Raw genomic sequence first — 19,971 nt, forward strand, 5'->3', positions numbered from 1 at the left:
TTCTCAGTTGTTGTTTTTTTTTTTTTTTGAGTAATAGCTTTTGGTAATAGACCTGAAGGGCCGTTAGGAGGTTGCTGGTCTCTCGGAGTCTGGCTCGAGTGGCATCCAGTTCTTCTAGAAGCTTCTTCTGGGCGTCCTTCAGATTGGAGATGTGTCCCTCAGCAGAACCGAGTCCCTGCTCTCCCTGCTTCACCAGCTCCTGGAGTCGACTCACCTGAGGAACAGTAAAAGTTACTTGCTTTTGAGCAGATGCTTGTTCTCTGTGTTGACTTTAAGGACACTGCAAGGCAATTCAATGCAATGCAATGCAATAAAAGAAAATATTTTTTTGCATTATTTCTCTATTTTTAGCATTATCAATAATTATGGTAACACTTCACAATAAGGTTCATTAGTTAACATTGGTTAAGTACTTTAGTTAACATGAACTAAGAATGAACAATACTTCTACAGCGTTAATTCATCTTAGAAAATATTAATTTCAACATTTACTAATACATTATTAAAATCAAAGGTTGCATTTGTTAACATTAGTTAATGCACTGTGAAGTAACAAGAACAAACAGCTGGATTTTTTATTAACTAACATTAACAAGGATTAATAAATACTGTAACTAATTTATTGCTAATTGTTAGTTATAGTACATATAATGATAGTTAATACGTGAACTAATGTTAACTAATGAACCTTATTGTATAAAATATATATATAAACATTTAATTATTTATATAATTAATTAATAATTATATTATTAATTACTAATGTGTACCTTGTTAAACAGGTTTCACATATAAAACAAAATCCACTCTATAGTCTCTATAGCTGTCTTCCAATGATTAAAAAATATATATATGTTGAAATTATTTTTAGTAGTATATAAATATACAGTATGTTAAATATACAGAATAAAAGTATTTAAATATTTATATTATTAATTACTTTTTGTTTGCTTTTTGCACATTTGTTAAACCTTGTCCTAATGATTAAACAAAAGTATTAAAAATAAATAAATAAATAACTGTAAATGTCATACCCTAATGGGCAACATAAACAGCTACTCAGCTATTTGACAGGTCCCAGTGGGTCTGTTGACTGGGTTTTACTTTTCACCCAGCTAAAACATATGAAGTCCAGCCTAGGTCAGCTGAGAAACCAGCTATGAGCAGAAAATCAGCAGGGTAACTTCTAAAGACGGCATTCTGACCGAAATGTAACCTCTTACGTGACTGATTAAAGATGCTTTTCATTAACCATTAAAGGTCTCTCACATTCTTAAAGTTCAATCCAATACAGATGTTGATGTTAGCATGTTTCTAAATCAACTCCTAAATTCTCTAATGCGCATAAACAATGTACACAACACACAAATAGTCAATGATACAGTGCTTTTTAAGACTCAACTCAACTATTTTGAAACAGCCTTGAAGTGGGCAGCATGGCTAAATACGTAGCCTAGGTGGATAATTGGTTTCTAGAAGGTGCAAGAGGCTGGTCATCATCTTCAACCAGCAACAAACCAGCTATCGGCTGGTCATTACCAGTTTATGTGGTCTGGCTGGATTTCGGAACATACAGTACTCGATAATTAATGAGCTAATGACCAGCTTAGATCAGCTAGAAACCACAGCTACCATTTTTTAAAACACAGATACCATCTTAAGATGGATCTTCCAGCAAGTTCAGAGTTTAATGTGCTCATCAAGCATGACTCAAAAAGTAAATGAAACATGGTTAAATTGAATGATCAGTGATGCTGCCTATTTGCAGCTATGGGACACAGCCAGATTTATGTACCGGAAGCCCATTAAAACACATTGAGACTAATGAGATGGTAAACACATGACACTGAAATTAATCACCACCTCCCTCTGCTTCCGTACCTTCCTTTCTACCTGCTAAATCACTTTCACAGAGACAGCACAGGGTTTTGAAAAGAATGGACAAAACTAAGCAATGCAGACTTCCTAACAATGACTACATGCATTTACATGCACCCTCATAATACGATTCTAATGACATTTAGGCAATACTGCGATTGAACTTTATCCTACTTTACTTCGATCAAATTGATGCGATTAAGCTCATAACAGAGTAGCCATAAATATAGTCAAACATGTGGCGTATGCCGATTTTAATTGCTATGAACAGGCATGTAAACACTGTAACCACATCTATTCTAATCTGACAAACTGCACATGTCTTTGTGATGTTCACGGATGATGCTGTCATGTAGCGGTAAAGAAGGCATCATATTTTTGAGCTGCTGAAGAAACTGAGGCTGCGTTTAACTCCACTTTTAGACATACACTCTCGAACTTCTAAAGCACTTCCTCTCGAGGGAATCCCTGCCACCATTTTGAAGTGCGTTTAACTTCAAGTGGATGAGGGAAGTTTATTTGAACAGACCCTCGACCCCTCAATTTTTGAGAGAGGGAGCTAGTCTACTCATATGTACACTTCAAGCAGATCCATACTGTATACCACAAAGCAACACGATTGTGACGTCACAAAACAGCTGCTTACAGGGTGTTCCATTTCAACCCATTGCAAGGGTTCCACCAGTAGTGTGCACTCGTGCAATGTAAGCAATGACGTACATCCGAGTGAACGAGATGGAGGGCAGTTAGCGAGGGACGGCATGAAAAGTGGACTCTGACCCAGTTTCTTTTGCTGGCTGCAAAACGCTGTTGTTTTCCACCAACTGGCAACCCGGGGTGTCGAAATACTATTGGGTAAATTGGCAGTAAAAACACGCAGTCCAAAACAAAAACAGACATTTCGACATGGAACGCACATTTCAAAGTAGAACAACTGGCTGTAGCATTGTTTTTCAGAGAAACAAGTATGTGACCTTGCCATTTTTCCTAAATATCTGTAAGCATATGGTATTTTTATAAAAAATACACAGTAAAAAAAAAAAAAAAAAAACACAAAAATGATAGGTGCGTCATCGAAAATGAATATTAGAAATTTTCAATATTAGAAATGCTTTGCAATGTATGTAAGTAGATTAAAACAGTGGCCAGTAACACATCTACTATATGTGCGGTCATCCTTAGTGCTGTGTATTGAGGTTTACTTGTGTCATGTAAACATCTTACTGTGATTAAGTCCTTACTCTGATTATTGGAAAAAAATCACATTATTGGTGTAGGTCTAAACGTAGACAATGATCAGTGTTTTATTGATTATAAATGGCCTAAATTAAGGTTTCAGCACACACATTACCGTACCTCACTGTTGGCCATGTTGAGTTTGGCACTGAGCTCCTCTCGTATATTGTCCAGTTCCTCTCGCAAAAGGCTCTTCTGTTCCTCTAGAGAGTTACGTTCCTTCTCGAACTGATCCTCCATCTCCTATAAGTCCAACAGAACATGCTGATTAAAAATGACGCGTGAAACAGTTTATGTTACCGGAGATAAGACGACCACGTGTTAGACTATTACTTCTCATTTTGAAGTTATAGCTCAACAAAAAGTGAACATTCTGTCATTTACTCAACCTCATGTCGCTCCAAATTCATACGAGGAATGAAACTCATAGGATTGAAACAACACGAGGATGAGTAAATAACGTCAGAAGTTTCATTACTGGATTAACTATTCCTTTAATCATGAGAAAAATCTTTTTTAGGCTGTGGCATTTTGAAGGCATAACCGTCTGAAAACTTAATTTCAAACATGTCAGGGTAGTGCCTTAGGAAATCCACTTAATATCTGTCTCAGGAAGTAGGAAGAAATAAGACGACAAGATTTGCAATGCAAAAACAAAGCATGAGAAGAAATTAATAACTATATATTATTCATAATAAGATTCTTCAGCTTTCTAGACCTCTCCTCGAAAATAATAATACAGAAACTAATCATAGTCATCCTGTGACATTTACAGAACAAAATGCAATTTTTGATTGTTTCCTGCCCACCACAGTCAGAGGATACAATGGGTCTTATTATTGCGCTTTCAAGGTAGTACTGAAGTAATATTCCTCAAATATTCTGGTTATACATCCTAACTCTAAGAATTAAAAATATGTAATTAATTCAGCCTGAGTTGCTTAATGTAGACACTTCATTAAAGGGTTAGGTTAGTTCACCCAAAAATGAAAATTCTGTCAGTAATTACTCACCCTCATGTTGTTCCAACCCCGTAAGACTTTCGTTCATCTTCGGAACACAAATTAAGATATTTTTAATGAAATCTGAGTGCTGTCTCACTCCTTCACAGGCTTATGGACACTATAACTTGCTGGCCCAGAAAATGTATTGAAGACATTGTTAATATAGTCCAAGTGACTCCAGTGGCTCAATCTTAAGTTTATCAAGCGACGAGAATACTTTTTGTGCAAAAAAACAAACAAAAATAACGACTTTATTCCACTTTTCATTTCCTTCTCTCTGGGCCTCGAGTCATTTCACGTAGTGTAATAGCGTAGCGCGTCTGTGTTGCATGTCACCACGTATCACACACATGACCAGAGAAGGAAATGAAAAGTGGAATAAAGTCGTTATTTTTGTTTGTTTTTGCGCACAAAAAGTATTCTCGTCGCTTTATAAACTTAAGCTTGAGCCACTGGAGTCACTTGGACTATATTAACGATGTCTTCAATACATTTTCTGGGCCAGCAAGTTATAGTGTCAATAAGCCTGTGGAGGAGTGATCCAGCACTCAGATTTCATCAAAAATATCTTAATTTGTGTTCCGAAGATGAACTAAGGTCTTACGGGGTTGGAACAACATGAGGGTGAGTAATTACTGACAGAATTTTCATTTTTGGGTGAACTAACCCTTTAAACTTTGTTTTGCAGATATTTAAAATTGAAATTAGAATATCTCCCATTGACTTAGACTGATATAATGTATATATATATATAAAAAAAAGAGGCAAAATAAAGCATTAAATGATTAGTCATTAAGATGTTTTAGTGTTTTTGAAAGAAGTCTCTTCTGCTCACCAAGGCTGTATTTATATGATCAAAAAAGTAAAAACATTAATACTGTGGAATATTATTACAATTTAAAATGACTGTTTTATATTTTAATATATTAATTCCTATGATGACAAAGCTGAATTTTCAGCATCATTACTCCAGTCTTCAGTGTCACATGATCCTTCAGAAATCATTCTAATATGCTGATTTGCTCAAGAAACATATTATCATGATCAAAGCTGAAAGAAGCTGTAATGCTTAATTTTGTGGATACTTATTTCAAATACTTTTTTTTTCAAATCACTGTAATGCTTTCTTACTGAATATACATGGGATATATTATAGGATACTTTGAAATATATATATACACAGTATTTGCAAGGCTATAGTAAAATTAAAGTCTAAAACTGTCAATCTTGTTTCCTTTCTGAACAAGGCATAATTATATCCTAACATATATTAAAAGAGGAAAAAGAAGCAAGTGGATGATGTGAAAGAGCAGAGCGATAGATGTTGACAAATGGAAGATGACAGAGACGAAATAATCTCTCCCGTTCATTATAAAGAGCAGCGGCGAGCTCCTTGCACATTTCGATTAAAGTCCACGACGAATCAAACCCACGTCACTTCATTTCTGTGCATATTCATATACACATCACCTAAAAGAACAGCCGGTGAAAATCCTGTGCGTGTGCGGGCGCGTGGGCCTTGAGGAGAAAGAAGTCTTAAGTACGCCTGTTTAAAAAATTGATGGTAGCACAGACGAGCAAATGGGCTGAGCGCTCAGTATAGCCAGCAGGTGTGCATAATTCACTCCATCCCCAATTCAAGGGACACAAATATGCAAATAGCACCTCTTGAGGGTGCCGGCTGTGCCTCAGTGACATGCGTCGAGATGGTAAAAATGGATCCATGCTGTGATCCATGTCAAATTAAGTAGAATCCAGTTGTGATCTCCCTCCCAGAAAATATCAAATACATCGCACACATGGGGCTCTATTCTGTGGAGGTTTCCAAAATAAAGGTTCTTCTAATGCCACAAGGTCTGTCATCAGAGCAGTGAGTCACCAAACAAACACACTATGGACACACACTACGAACCGAATGCGCTCTGGAAAAGAAAGATAAAGAAGAGAAAGAGAGAGAGCCCTAGGCTTCTTCTAAAATAGGACGTCAGCACGGTCGTCATGCTGCTCCTGTACGAGACTGTGAGTCAGCGGCACACTCTAACAGAGGCCACTCTCATTGATTATTCATCTGCGCCTCAATTTTTCAAACTACATTTCCATTTCTGAGAGTAGCGGGTGCTACGGCGTCGGTGAGATAAGCCCAAAGCAGTAATGTGATTAACCGGTTGCTGCTGCGGCATCACGGGCGATGTCCGCGGGCACAAAGGTTCGCTGAAGGGTCGTACAGGTTTGACAGCAGGTGATAAAGGCGGAGCAGGCCGGATTTGGACAGGCGTAATCTCTGTGAGCGTGAAGGGAACTTTTCAGAATGAGTTAAAGTGAGACAATTAGATCCATCACATTAGCATGCATGCTACATTCTAAAGGTATGGGAAATGTAAATACGATTGAGTATGTAGAAACTGTTAGCATTTCTAATAATGCTCAGGTGGTGGTGGACTTTTCAGAAGTAAATGATTGCTTGCTCATGGGAACTTCTGGAGTCGGTCACCAAAGGAAAAAGACAATGCTAACTAGCTAATAGCACCACAAGTACCTAAACACTTTAATAGCAACTATGAGGTAAAAATAAGTATGTTTCACGATATTAAGAGCCTCTTAAAAAAAAAAAATTTTCCTGACACAATAATTTCTACAGTAAATGTATATTTTTCACATATAATTAGGGTTAGGGTAACCTATAAAACTCCCCTGCTAGTTCGCTGTTAATGATATGCTAAAGCCCGCCGGCACGTGACGTGATTGGTTACAAGGTAGTTTGTGACGCAAGAAACACCAGCGATTTCAAACCGTGTTTTTTGAGACACTGGACTTTTAAGGAGAAAGTACTCAACAATGGTGTTGGTGTTGTCTTAAAGCATATTAAAAACCACATAGACATATACACGAAATTAAAAACGTGATTTTCACAAAATCTTAAGCAGCACAACTGTTTTCAACATTGATAGTAATCAGAAATGTTTGTTGAGCATCAAACCAGCAAATCAGAATGATTTCTGAAGGATCATGTGACACTGAAGACTGCAGTAATGATGCTGAAAATTCAGCTTTGCCATCACAGGAATACATTACATGTTGTTATCTGTATTTTTGATCAAATAAATGCAGATTGTCCTGCTTTTTGAAGGCCATCCAGTACACAATTTGTTCAAAGGACTCAGAAGCTCTTTTAGTGAGCGATTGGTAATGCCTTGGTGCTCTAGTGAGCGCATGAGAAGGTCTTTTGTTCCCGAAGCGGTCAGATATTTCAACAAACGCTGTTAATTGTTGAATATTATTCTTGTCTTTTATAGTGTTTGTATTTTATATTTTTGAACTGTGAAATTGAATCTTTCCTCAAATTGTGTCTCTTAATCAGGTTTTATTAGTCTCCTAATGCAGAATTATTTATCTGTCTGTTAGTTGTGTATTGTGTTTGATGGCTGTATGATTGGTGGCAAACAGTTTCCCTATCGGGATTAATAGTTTTCAATCAATCAATCAATCAATCAATCAATCAATCAATCAATCAATCAATCAATCAATCAATCAATCATAGGTGAGCATAAGATGCTTCTTTTATTAAAACAATAAAAACAAACAAAAACATTTGTTTGTTTGTGCATTAGACACCCTGATGAAGGCTCACTGGCCGCAACGCGTAGGTGTGTTGTTGCTTGTCACCTGTTTTTTTTTTTTTTTTAAGCCATGAAAAAAATAAAGGCTTTTTATATTTTTCTAAAAACTAATATTCGAGTGCCTTGGATTGTTTTTTCTTATGAAACAAAAACATTAGTCAAAATCCTCATTAGACTTTGGCTTCAGAAATAACCCACTGCTGCTCTGTTATGTTCAGCTAACAATCTGTTGTGTGTGATTTACAATTACAAAAAGATTAAGTAGTTGTGAACTGTATGGATACGGATGTGCCGGGCTGCTGGCAGCTGCCTATTTTGAGGGAGGGTGACAGATTGCGCTCTGACTGAGTCAATTCAGTGCCGCTTTCTAGGCTTTCATTTCATATGCTATCGGCTAGAGAAATCAAAACAGACGGTTTAGTCATTACGTTCGCTATTTACGAACCTGTCTCCGCTGATGAGTGAAATAACAGTTATGCCTTTCATTGTTAAATCAATGAAGATCGAGTGTGTCTTGTCTGGGACACTTTGAGCAGGGTGGAGAGGGTGAGATGGAGGCAGGACGGAGGTGAGAGTGTGCGTGAGGTGAATTTGCACTGAAAGCAGGGCTGAGTACTGCACTATTCCTTTCAACCAAACCTCCTGGAGCTGAGGCACCTGCGCTTTCCCTTTCTGTTTCTATATTGGATTAGCATTTTTTTCACTCACACACACTCCTAAAAATAGAAGAGAAAAAGCTTAGGATGATTAGTCGACCTACATATCGCCAAGTCCGACATATAGTGGCCGATATGTGGCATTTTTTAAACATCGGTATCGGACGATTAGTTTACTGATGTGTCGGATTCTCCGTCTTCATTAGTTTACGGTCGGTTTCTGTTTAATAGTCCTATCTAGTTAGAACCGTTAAACTAAGAAAGTATTATAGCGTTTGCTTTTCTATTACTAGTAGGCTTCTAAAAAGCCAAACACTATGGCCTGGTTTCACAGACCATATTTTATCATACCTTATATTTTAAGATCTGTCAGTGCAAGTTGCTTTCAGTTAAAAAAAGCTCAAACATTCATTTTAGTCCAGGACTAGCTTAAACCTTGTCTGTGATTTTTTTTTAAATTAATTTTCAAATGATTTATTTCTAATTTATTAAATATTAAGTACAATTTATATAAATTATAAATATATCGGCCATCCTGCTTTCTAAGATATCGGCACCGGCCATTAATATCGGTCGACCACTAGTTATGAATAAAAACAAACGCAGCCTGTTTACATTGGAGAACCTCCTAAAGTTCCACAAACTACATTTATTCTCTAGTTCTTTAGAAAATGATCTGGTGCTTTCAGAGGCATCATGCACCTGCTTTTTTATTTGAAGTGGCAGTTCTGGTTCACTTAATGCCCTAGGCAAAATAAGACATGACCAAAAAGAAGCATTTTTTTAACCACTTCAGTAGTTATTTATTTAAGTGTAAGATATATTAAGCTGCATTAACACTGTCTCAAACAAATCCCTGATCAGAATTTGTTGGACACGTTCAAACCACTTTCAAATATGGTTTTAAATTAGATACATATCCAATATCTGGACATCTGACCTACGTCTAAACACGAATATTTGATTCCCCTTTGAATTCCAAGCCACCACAAGGCGAGGGCGACACGTTTGGTCATGAAGATAGCTTTTTAATGTCTTATTATGAAGCAGACTTGCCAATATGCGTTTGCAATAAAATTCACAGATTTTTTTTTACTGGGTTGGAAACTGGGTTGGAGGACTATCGGTCGGCCTCGAAGAGATTCTGGCAAACCGTCCGGCGCCTCAGGAGGGGGAAGCAGTGCCCTACCAACGCTGTTTACAGTGGAGGTGGGCAGCTGTTGACCTCGACTGGGGATATCACCGGACGGTGGAAGGAATACTTCGAGGATCTCCTCAATCCCGCCGTCACGTCTTCCATTGAGGAAGCAGAGGCTGAGGGCTCGGAGGTGGACTCGTCCATCACCCAAGCTGAAGTCACCGAGGTAGTCAAGAAACTCCTCGGTGGCAAGGCACCGGGGGTGGATGAGATCCGCCCTGAGTACCTCAAGTCTCTGGATGTTGTGGGGCTGTCTTGGCTGACACGCCTCTGCAACATCGCGTGGCGGTTGGGGACAGTACCTTTGGACTGGCAGACCGGGGTGGTGGTCCCTCTTTTCAAGAAGGGGGATCGGAGGGTGTGCTCCAACTATAGGGGGATCACACTTCTCAGCCTCCCTGGGAAAGTCTATGCCAGGGTACTGGAGAGGAGAATCCGGCCGATAGTAGAACCTCGGATTCAGGAGGAACAGTGTGGTTTTCGTCCCGGTCGTGGAACACTGGACCAGCTCTATACCCTCTACAGGGTGCTGGAGGGCTCATGGGAGTTTGCCCAACCAATCTACATGTGCTTTGTGGATTTGGAGAAGGCATTCGACTGTGTCCCTCGCGGCGGCCTGTGGAGGGTGCTCCGGGAGTATGGGGTCCGGGGCCCTTTGCTAAGGGCTATCCGGTCCCTGTACGACCGGAGCAGGAGCTTGGTTCGTATTGCCAGCAGTAAGTCAGACTTGTTCCCGGTGCGTGTTGGACTCCGGCAGGGCTGCCCTTTGTCGCCGGTTCTGTTCATAATTTTTATGGACAGAATTTCTAGGCGCAGCCAGGGGCCGGAGGGGGTCGGGTTTGGGGACCACACGATTTCATCTGTGCTCTTTGCGGATGATGTTGTCGTGTTGGCCTCATCAGACCAGGACCTCCAGCATGCACTGGGACGGTTTGCAGCCGAGTGTGAAGCGGCTGGGATGAAAATCAGCACCTCAAGTCCGAGGCCATGGTTCTCAGTCGGAAAAGGGTGGCTTGCTCGCTTCAGGTTGGTGGAGAGCTCCTGCCTCAAGTGGAGGAGTTCAAGTATCTTGGGGTCTTGTTCACGAGTGAGGGAAGGATGGAACGGGAGATTGACAGGCGGATCGGTGCAGCTTCTGCAGTAATGCGGTCCCTGTACCGGTCTGTCGTGGTAAAGAAGGAGCTGAGCCGCAAGGCGAAGCTCTCGATTTACCAGTCAATCTACGTTCCTACTCTCACCTATGGTCATGAGCTGTGGGTCATGACCGAAAGGACAAGATCCCGGATACAAGCGGCCGAAATGAGCTTTCTCCGCAGGGTGGCTGGGCGATCCCTTAGAGATAGGGTGAGAAGCTCGGTCACTCGGGAGGAGCTCAGAGTAGAGCCGCTGCTCCTCAACATCGAGAGGGGTCAGTTGAGGTGGCTCGGGCATCTTTTCCGGATGCCTCCTGGACGCCTTCCCGGGAAGGTGTTCCGGGCATGTCCCACCGGGAGGAGACCCCGGGGAAGACCTAGGACACGCTGGAGAGACTATGTCTCCCTGCTGGCCTGGGAACGCCTCGGTGTCCCCCCGGAAGAGCTGGAGGAAGTGTCTAGGGAGAGGGAAGTCTGGGCATCCCTGCTTAGACTGCTGCCCCCGCGACCCGGCCCCGGATAAGCGGAAGAAGATGGATGGATGGATGGGTTGGAAACTTTATACTTAAGAAATTACGTGTGAACAGACACATTCAGGAACATAGAAACTGGTGTTCAACCTCTGCACCGTGAATTTTTTTCACTGTTTTTGTAAATAAACTAATGAACACAAGGTAATTAACAGTCTCTCTCTCGTTAATTCCTTCGAATCCATTCAAATAAATGAAATCTTAGCACGCTACTAAGATAACAATCGAAAATTGTTCCGGAAAATCCGGTCTATAGCCGTTCTGTCAGATTTTGTGCTGCAAACATCCATGACAGAAAAATAAAAATAAAAATCGGATATGGTCAAAAGATCAGATCTGTGCAGAGTAAATTCAGCAGTCTTAGTCTAGTGTTGCAGTTGACATTTAAGACGTGCGGAGCAACATAGTTAGGATACCAAAATAAAACTTTAAAATAGCAGGAAAATACACTTCTCTATGCTTTTATTGTCATATTTTTATATAAAAGGTAAAATATGTATGTAGCTTCAATGTATTTTATTTCAATTTCCAATTACCACCTCAAATTCAACTTATTTTATTTTGTGTTTATTTTCAATTTGTTGCAGATATTTTAGTTCTAATTTGATATTTTTTCACATTTAAGATTTTAATCAAATATTTATATTTTAGCAATTCTAGTTTTAGTTAACAATAACACTGAAAACTAACTAAATAACAAACAAACAAACAAACTAATTAAAATATCTGTTTATAAAACATAGTTTTGTATCACAACATCTAAAACAGTATTTTGGCTCAACTTTCATCTATCTCTGTACCTGATCATTATCTCAGCGGACAGACTGGATCCTTGTGTGCTTGTAAATAAATACTAATAATGTGACAAACCAGATTAAAAACGCATATGTTCTCCAATCCTGAACCTGTTACAATTGTTCTCCCTGATCTTCCACTTGCACTCAAAGGTGCTTCCGGTTCTTTCTCAAGGTGACATCTTCCGTCTGAACCTAACGTCTGAAGTGCAGTCATGCTGATATCTCGACAGGACAGCTGAGAGTGTTTAAAAAGTTGTATGTGGGCACAGCTGACAGCGATGTGACAGAGTTCACTCACAGACAGGAGGCGGTTCTTCTCTTTCTCGGAGATGCTCTGTGTGTTCTCCAGAGCGGCCCGGTGCTTCCTGGAGAGCTCCTCCACCGCCCGACTGTGGGTATCCTTAAAGTGAGCGGTCTCCTCTTCATATCTGACACGCAAGTTTATGAGCTCCTTCTCATAGATCTGCTTTTCCTCTCGAAGTGACTGTTGAGAAAAAATAAAACACAAATGTATTTAAAACATGGTCTGATGCTTATAGATAGATAGATAGATAGATAGATAGATAGATAGATAGATAGATAGATAGATAGATAGATAGATAGATAGATAGATAGATAGATAGATAGATAGATAGATAGATAGATAGATAGATAGATAGATAGATAGATAGATAGATAGATAGATAGATAGAGTATTTGTATATAAATTTAAAAAACATCTAAACACACAAATTTCATTATTGTCCATCTGTTGCATTTGTATTTGTTTATTAGCACTTTTAAAATTGTGTTACAGTTTCTGAATATTTATTATTTTCATTTATTATATTATATGACTATTTAAAAAAACATTTAAAAATGTCTGTTTTCAAGGCTGCATTTATTTGATCAAAATACAGTAAAAACAGTTATGCTGTGAAATATTATATTTTTTCCCAACTTTAATATTTTTCATATATAATATATATAATACATTTTAAAAAAGTGAAGTATTCCTGTGATGTCAATGCTGAATTTTCAGCATCATTACTCTAGTCTTAAGTGTCACATGATCTTTCAGAAATGATTCTAATATGCTGATTTGTCTTATTATCAATGTTGAAAACATGTATTCTTTGATGTGCAGCATTTATTTGGGATTGAAATCTTCTGTGCCATTATAAATATTTTTACTGCCACTTTTGATTAATTTAACGTGTCCTTGTCTAATAAAAGTATTCATTTAATAATAGTTACATGAGGTAAAAGTTTGAAACATAAACAGCAAAAAGATAGATTGAAATGCATAGCCTTTAAATGACTTTATTCAACATTGGGAAACATCATGTTTTTGAGTTGTTTTTGCAGTTTGGTTTCAATAAATGCAAGGAACCTTTGAGTTCTCATAGGAAATGTTGATTCCTCATGAAACTACATTTAATAGTGATGACATTAGATAAGTAAATAATTAGACATGAAATATTGATCTGTTGAAATATTTTATCAGCTCTTTAAACGCAAAGCTTCCTTGGAGAAAGCAGTTGCTAGGAATCAGCAAGTTCGGTAACACTTTACAATAATAGTACATGAATAACCATGTACTAATACCTGAATTAATAATTACTTTACTATGAACTAATGATGAGTTAAGACATGTACTAATGAGGAACTAACCTTAACTACGACATGAGTCATATGAATTCCTGCATGAATATACCATCTTAACTACACGTTAGTACATGCTTGTTAATTAATGTATTAGTTAACATTTCGGGTTTAAACTAAATCAAACATGTTCCAGATCAGAAGAAAGATGTACTAAAAGGGCACAATGTAAAATTGTTCATAAATTTGACACCAGCAACTGTCACAAACATCAGTGAATGACACTAGATGTCTTGCAATGTTTACATTTAACCTTACTCATTGAACACACAATGATGCATTCATCATTAAAAACGATTCAATCTCATTCTGTTTTAAGTGATTCCACTGCTGCCATCAAGAGTGAAATACCTACACTAACATGCAGATGCAATTTTCAAAATTAAAATCAGTGTTAGCACAGATGATGGTTATTTATGTGGTTATTTTATGGATTGGTTTACTGTCTTTATATCATAATGCAGTCGGATGTTAGTCAGTTAGGGTTCTTGCTCTTCTTTTGGGACACTAAATGTGTCCATTTTCTAGAGAAAGTTTGATTTAGTTTACCCCGAAATGTTAATTAATACATTAATTAACAAGCATGTACTAACGTGTAGTTAAGATGTTATATTCATGCAGGAATTCATATGACTCATGTCGTAGTTAAGGTTAGTTCCTCATTAGTACATGTCTTAACTCATCATTAGTTCATAGTAAAGTAATTATTAATTCAGGTATTAGTACATGATAATTCATGTACTATTATTGTAAAGTGTTACCGCAAGTTCAAACAGACATTTAATGGACATACAGTATACACGGTATTTCACAACATACATAATTATGGGGATAAGAGATATTGATTTGAGATTAAACTTTTAAAAATCGTACCTGTTTGTTATCTTATAATCCACTACATTGCACAAAACAATCGTCGCAAAATGGCAGCAGCTGCGTTTGTATGAAACAACAAAGAGAAAGTCTTCGATACCGGTTAACATAATTAAATAACTGTATACCAAATATTGATTTGAGTTTTGAAATTTTATTAGCTCACCAAACGCAAAACTTCCACGAAGAAAAACCATTCCTAGCAAGCGTAAAGCGGCGACTTCAATAACCCGGATGAGTCTGTGTTTTCAGTTTTTACTGGTTGTTATCGGGGAATAACATAGCGCTGGATGGCGCGATTGACTAATCAGAATGAAGTATTCCACAGAGGCGTGTAATAATACTAATTAAAAAAATCAGTACACATCAGTACTATAAGGCTCTTTTCACATTCACATGAATAAACAGGATTCAAAGTGAAAGTATGAGAGTCTGTGAAAGTTTGAGTACAGTTTAAGAAAAGGGAACAAACAGGTCTCAATAAGAGACACTCAGACTGCCTCTTGTTCAGAAATGTCATGAATCCAATCTAAAAGTATAACAGTGAAAAAAAAAAAAAAAAAGACACCTTCAAAGCCCACACTGACACTGTGATGCAACTGCCCGCAAGTAAATAAACTTCCTATTATAAGACCAGCAGAAGTGTCGGCAAAGTGAATCACTCCACAATCCTTTCCCGCTCTATTTAGTGAGTGTTGTCATAGTAACACCTAACTCAAGGCTGTGCTGCAAACAAACTGTGATGTGGGCGACAGAAAGAAACTGAGAGAAAGATTGATGAGAGGGGAATTATCCTGAAATTCAAGCACACAGCAGCAAACCAAAAGAGACATGACGCTTCATATATTCTTCACAAATCTGACCAGTTGGTCTTACGGAAGTGCTGAAATTAGGCTGGTTTCACCTGCCCCTGATCTGAAGTGTTTATGAGGGTAATGTTCAAGTCAAGTCTCAAGTCTCAAGTCTCATTTATTTATATAGCCCTTTCTACTACAGCGTAGACCAAAGGACTGTACATCTAAAAGCAAGAAAAAACATACAAAAAAAACATAATATACAATGACAGAGTCAAGAATTAAAAGAAACAGAATACAAATACGTTTTCACACGAATTTTAAAAACATCAACTGACGGTGCAGATCTAATATCAGGGGGAAGAGCATTCCACAGTCTAGGGCCAACGACTGAAAAAGCTTGATCCCCTTTAGTTTTAAGACGAGTTCTTGGAACAAAGAGCAGTAAACAATTAAAGTTCATAAGCACCAAATCCTTGATATATTCCGGGGCCAACTCGTGAACAGCTTTATAAACATATAACAAAACTTTATACTGTATCCGATATTTCACAGGGAGCCAATGAAGCCTTTTCAAAACAGGTGTAATATGCACCCTTTTCTTAATACCAGTGAGTAGCCTCGCTGCAGCGTTTTGAACCAGCTGCAATTTTGAAATAAGAGATTGACTAATTCCTACATATAGAGCATTACAGTAATCCAAGCATGAGGAAATTAATGCGTGAATCACTGTTTCCAGATCAGGAACAGACAAAAAAGATTTCATTTTCGCAATAGTCCTTAACTGATAAAAAAATTTTTTTACCACATTTTTAACCTGATGGTCAAACATAAGAGCAGAGTAAAAAAATACACCTAAATTTCGTATTTTAGGCTGAACGTATGTTTCCCATATACCTAGGAAATCGGTTAAACCACTGTCATCCTTCTTCATCCCAAACACCATGACTTCAGACTTGCTGGCATTTAACTGCAAGCGATTTTGCTCTAACCAACTAGTCACCTCCTTTAAACAAGCAACCAGGGATAAATTAGGGCTTGATCCTCCAGCTCCAATCGGTAAGTAAATCTGAATGTCATCGGCATATAGGTGATAAAATATACCATATTTCTTGAAAATTTGGCCTAAAGGCAGCAAAAACAGAGAAAAGAGAATAGGTCCCAGAATTGAACCCTGAGGTACTCCACAATCCAGAGAAACTGACCCGGAGGAAAAATCCCCAACCCTGACAGAAATTGACCGCCCCCTTAAATATGAGGAAAACTATTTTTAAACCGTCCCTCTCAGCCCTACAACGTGTTCCAAACGATTAATAAGAATACCGTAATCACTTAAATCAAAAGCTGCACTAAGATCCAACTTGATTAGAGCCCCAGTATTGCCCGAGTCTGCAATAAGTAATAGATCATTTGAGACTCGCCGTAAAGCTGATTCAGTACTGTGTCCTGCCCGAAAACCAGACTGAAAGACATCTAACACCTCACTAGTTCACAGCTAGAAGGAACAGAGTGAACGGAACAGAGTGATACGGGATGGGAGTCTTTATTAGAAATGTATGTTGACCTTAAGATGTATGTATTTGAATTGCATATAACATTTCTTTTCATTTGGATTACATAGTTTTAACATTAGCAAACTTAATGTAATGCATATTTGCCTAAATTAAATCTGGATTAATCAGACAATTTGGATTAAACTGCTCAATTCATATGGATTAGTTTTACGATCTCTTTATGAACTTTTTAAAGCGTCAAAGTGTAGTCAATGGAGGGAAAGAAATTTCTCACATCTTTATTTGTGTTCCGAAGATTAACAAAAGTCTTTCGGATTTGGAACTATATTGGAATATTGGTAATTAAATGACAGAATTTTCTTTTTCGGGTGAACTAACAACAACAAAAACATCCCAAAATCTTGGTAACAAGATTAACAAGACACTTATAGCCTACATATTATCATTTGTGAAGTTGTTTATTCTTAATTTCATTGTTCTCAGACAAAATGGTACAAAAGCACTCACTAGGACGATACCCTTTAAAAAGGTTCTAACATGTACCATTTAGGTACTAATATGTACACTTTTGGTACCAATTTGCACCTTTGAGGTACTAATATGCACTCTTTAGGTACAAAGGAAACTTTCATTTAATAGGCAAAAATAAGGGAGAATGACCGTGAGCTAAGGGAAGAGAGAAGGGGAATGTAATTGCAACGCGTCACAGGACAAACTGCGCCATGGCTCTTTTAAAAGTTTCCCAAAGTCTATTCTTTTAAAAGTCTATCCCAATTTTAGTTCTAAAACTGCTGAGAAGGATATTTCAGGAGCAACAACAAGCCCACATTCCCACAATCTGTTTATTGGGGCTCTCAACGTATTAATAATGAATCAAAACCCAAATGCGACAGGACAGCCAAAAAGCCAAACTGCTCGAGCAGATTGTTGCGTGAAAACAGCACGAAATCCCATACTGTAGCGAGTCAAATAAATAGCCATGCTGTCTCCGCAAAAGAAAAATGATTGCAGGGCTGAGTGAAACCACTGAGAAATAAGAATTCCCGTTCAATCAAACCAACCGTCCACAAAGAGACATATTTTCTGAAGTCTTGCAGTGAGTTTTGAATTAAACATGGAGGTCTGGATTTAGCTGTGATAAAGCAGCTAGTGTTTAACACGAGAGATGGGCTTGTATGTGCTTTAAACATAAAACTAATGATGTCTCAGAGGAACTCATGTGAAATAGATGTTACTGCAGAAGATTGATGTTTGAGCTACTTACAGACTTGAGCTGTTTTTCCTCGCTCCATCTCTCCTACACACACCAACTACGCTTCAAGATCTTACGGCGCTACACAAATCATGCCCTCAAAACATATTTGGACACTTAAAAATGTCCTTGCATTAGATATAAAATAGCAAACCAAGTGGCATCTGCATAAGAGCTTTTCTTGACTTCCCTTTTCTGAGCCATTTTTGCTGTATAAATCCAGCTAGTATCACGCTTGTGATGTCTGACAACCAGAAAGTGTCCAAACACTCTAAGCGGGCCTAAACGAATCCATATTCAGCAAACTGCATCGAATTGATCCGTACCTTCTCCAGGGAGACGACCTGCTGTCTCTGCCTCTCGTCCAGCGTCTGACATTTGTTCTGCAATGCCCCTCTTTCCTCCTCCAGACGCAACACCTTGTCCTTCAGACGAGACTTTTCCGATTCCAGATCCCGAATGACCGCCTCGTGAGTCATCTGAGTGGCCTGCAGGCTTCCGATCTGACCTGAACAGCAGAGAGAAAGCTGGAGATAGAGCTGTACAAGAGGGTCAATGCTTTGAATGTCATCTAACGCAGATGGGAGAAATACCCCGTAGAGGGCAGACGGTCTCAAAGATCCTTTCTGACTGCCAATACTGTGAATCTGAACACAGCACATAGACTTGAACTATCACCAGTGATGTTTGCTTACTCTGCAATGGCTTGATGGTTCGTCTATGTCCACAACCCCAGTTAAAGAGCTGTTAACATTTGGCATGTTTGGTTAGATTAAAACGAACCCTGGTGCGATTGCTCTGTTAGTGCGGTTCATTCAAATAAACGTCGTGAGCACTGCCATTCGAATACTGCGGACCGAGATCGCTGAAAAAATGGGTCTCGGTCCGCTACCCAACAAACTCTGTTGTGGTTCGAATGAAATATGAACGCAACACGGACCAAAGGCAAGTAAACGAACCAAAAGCGGGACATGATGCCACAAGATGTGACCCTAAAATGGGACAGAATGCTCAAGTGTACCGTAGTCGCAATGTTGCCCATCACAGTTCAGTACAGGATCAGAACTGCGTCTCCACACAGCAGATCTTCATTTGTGTGTGATGGAGGGATTCCTGCTGCTGTTTTGACTCCTTTACACATTTTATAAGCTCTTCACAAGTTCTTAACTGGTCAAAATGACATCATATGTAGGCTACGCACATACAACCAGCCCATTTAGCCCAGCACACAGCATTGTTTTGGATGTTCGGTGAGTTCCGTCACGAAATATACAGTGAACAAATCCCTATGCCTTTAAGTTTGGTATCTTTAGGTTCGGTGTTAAAATGCCAGGACTAAATGGTCTAGACTCTAGACCAAACGAACCACGCAAACCGAACTAAAAGTGTGAACACACCCTCTAATGCACCTGATCCAGCTAATCAAGTCCTTCAGGCTTATTTGAAAACTACAGGCATGTGTGGTGGAGCAGTGCTGGAACTAAACTAAAGGTGCTGGAGCCCTCCGTGAACTAAAGGTGCGTTCACACGCCATGCCGTAATTAACGTAACGATTTTGAACTGTAAATGAAATACTAGTTTGCTGCTTACTGCGTACTGCACAGTATATGTTATATATTGCATTCAATAAAAATTGTTATGTAGCTTTTTAAATTCCAATTTTGTGTACAAATGTATTAACTTTTGGCAACCTAAGATGAATAAAAAAGCAGTGTTGTTATTTTCTAAAACGATAAAAATTTGTTTTCATGAATTGAAATAAGGCTAAAAAAAATGATTGATAAATATTCTACGAAAAAAAGCAGTGTTATTATTTTCTAAATATAAAATTGGTTTCTGTTAATT

The 19,971-nt window shown here is 38.5% G+C and overlaps 1 protein-coding gene across 4 annotated transcripts in view; it reads right to left on the reverse strand.

Moving 5' to 3' along the window:
* fam184ab (family with sequence similarity 184 member Ab) overlaps positions 1-19,971 on the reverse strand; it is a 133,583-nt gene that overhangs the window by 63,542 nt on the left and 50,070 nt on the right. For all 4 annotated transcript variants that reach the window (XM_084431786.1, XM_084431787.1, XM_084431788.1 and 1 more), the window contains exons 5-8: positions 18,453-18,634; positions 12,348-12,533; positions 3,235-3,357; positions 53-214 (exon numbers count right to left, since the gene is read on the reverse strand). In XM_084431786.1, the coding sequence (XP_084287912.1) occupies positions 53-214; positions 3,235-3,357; positions 12,348-12,533; positions 18,453-18,634 (653 nt within the window). The remainder of the gene's footprint in view (positions 1-52; positions 215-3,234; positions 3,358-12,347; positions 12,534-18,452; positions 18,635-19,971) is intronic.

Source organism: Rutilus rutilus (genome assembly GCF_951802725.1).
Source record: "Rutilus rutilus genome assembly, chromosome: 15".
In the NCBI taxonomy this organism is placed as follows: Eukaryota; Metazoa; Chordata; class Actinopteri; order Cypriniformes; family Leuciscidae; genus Rutilus; species Rutilus rutilus.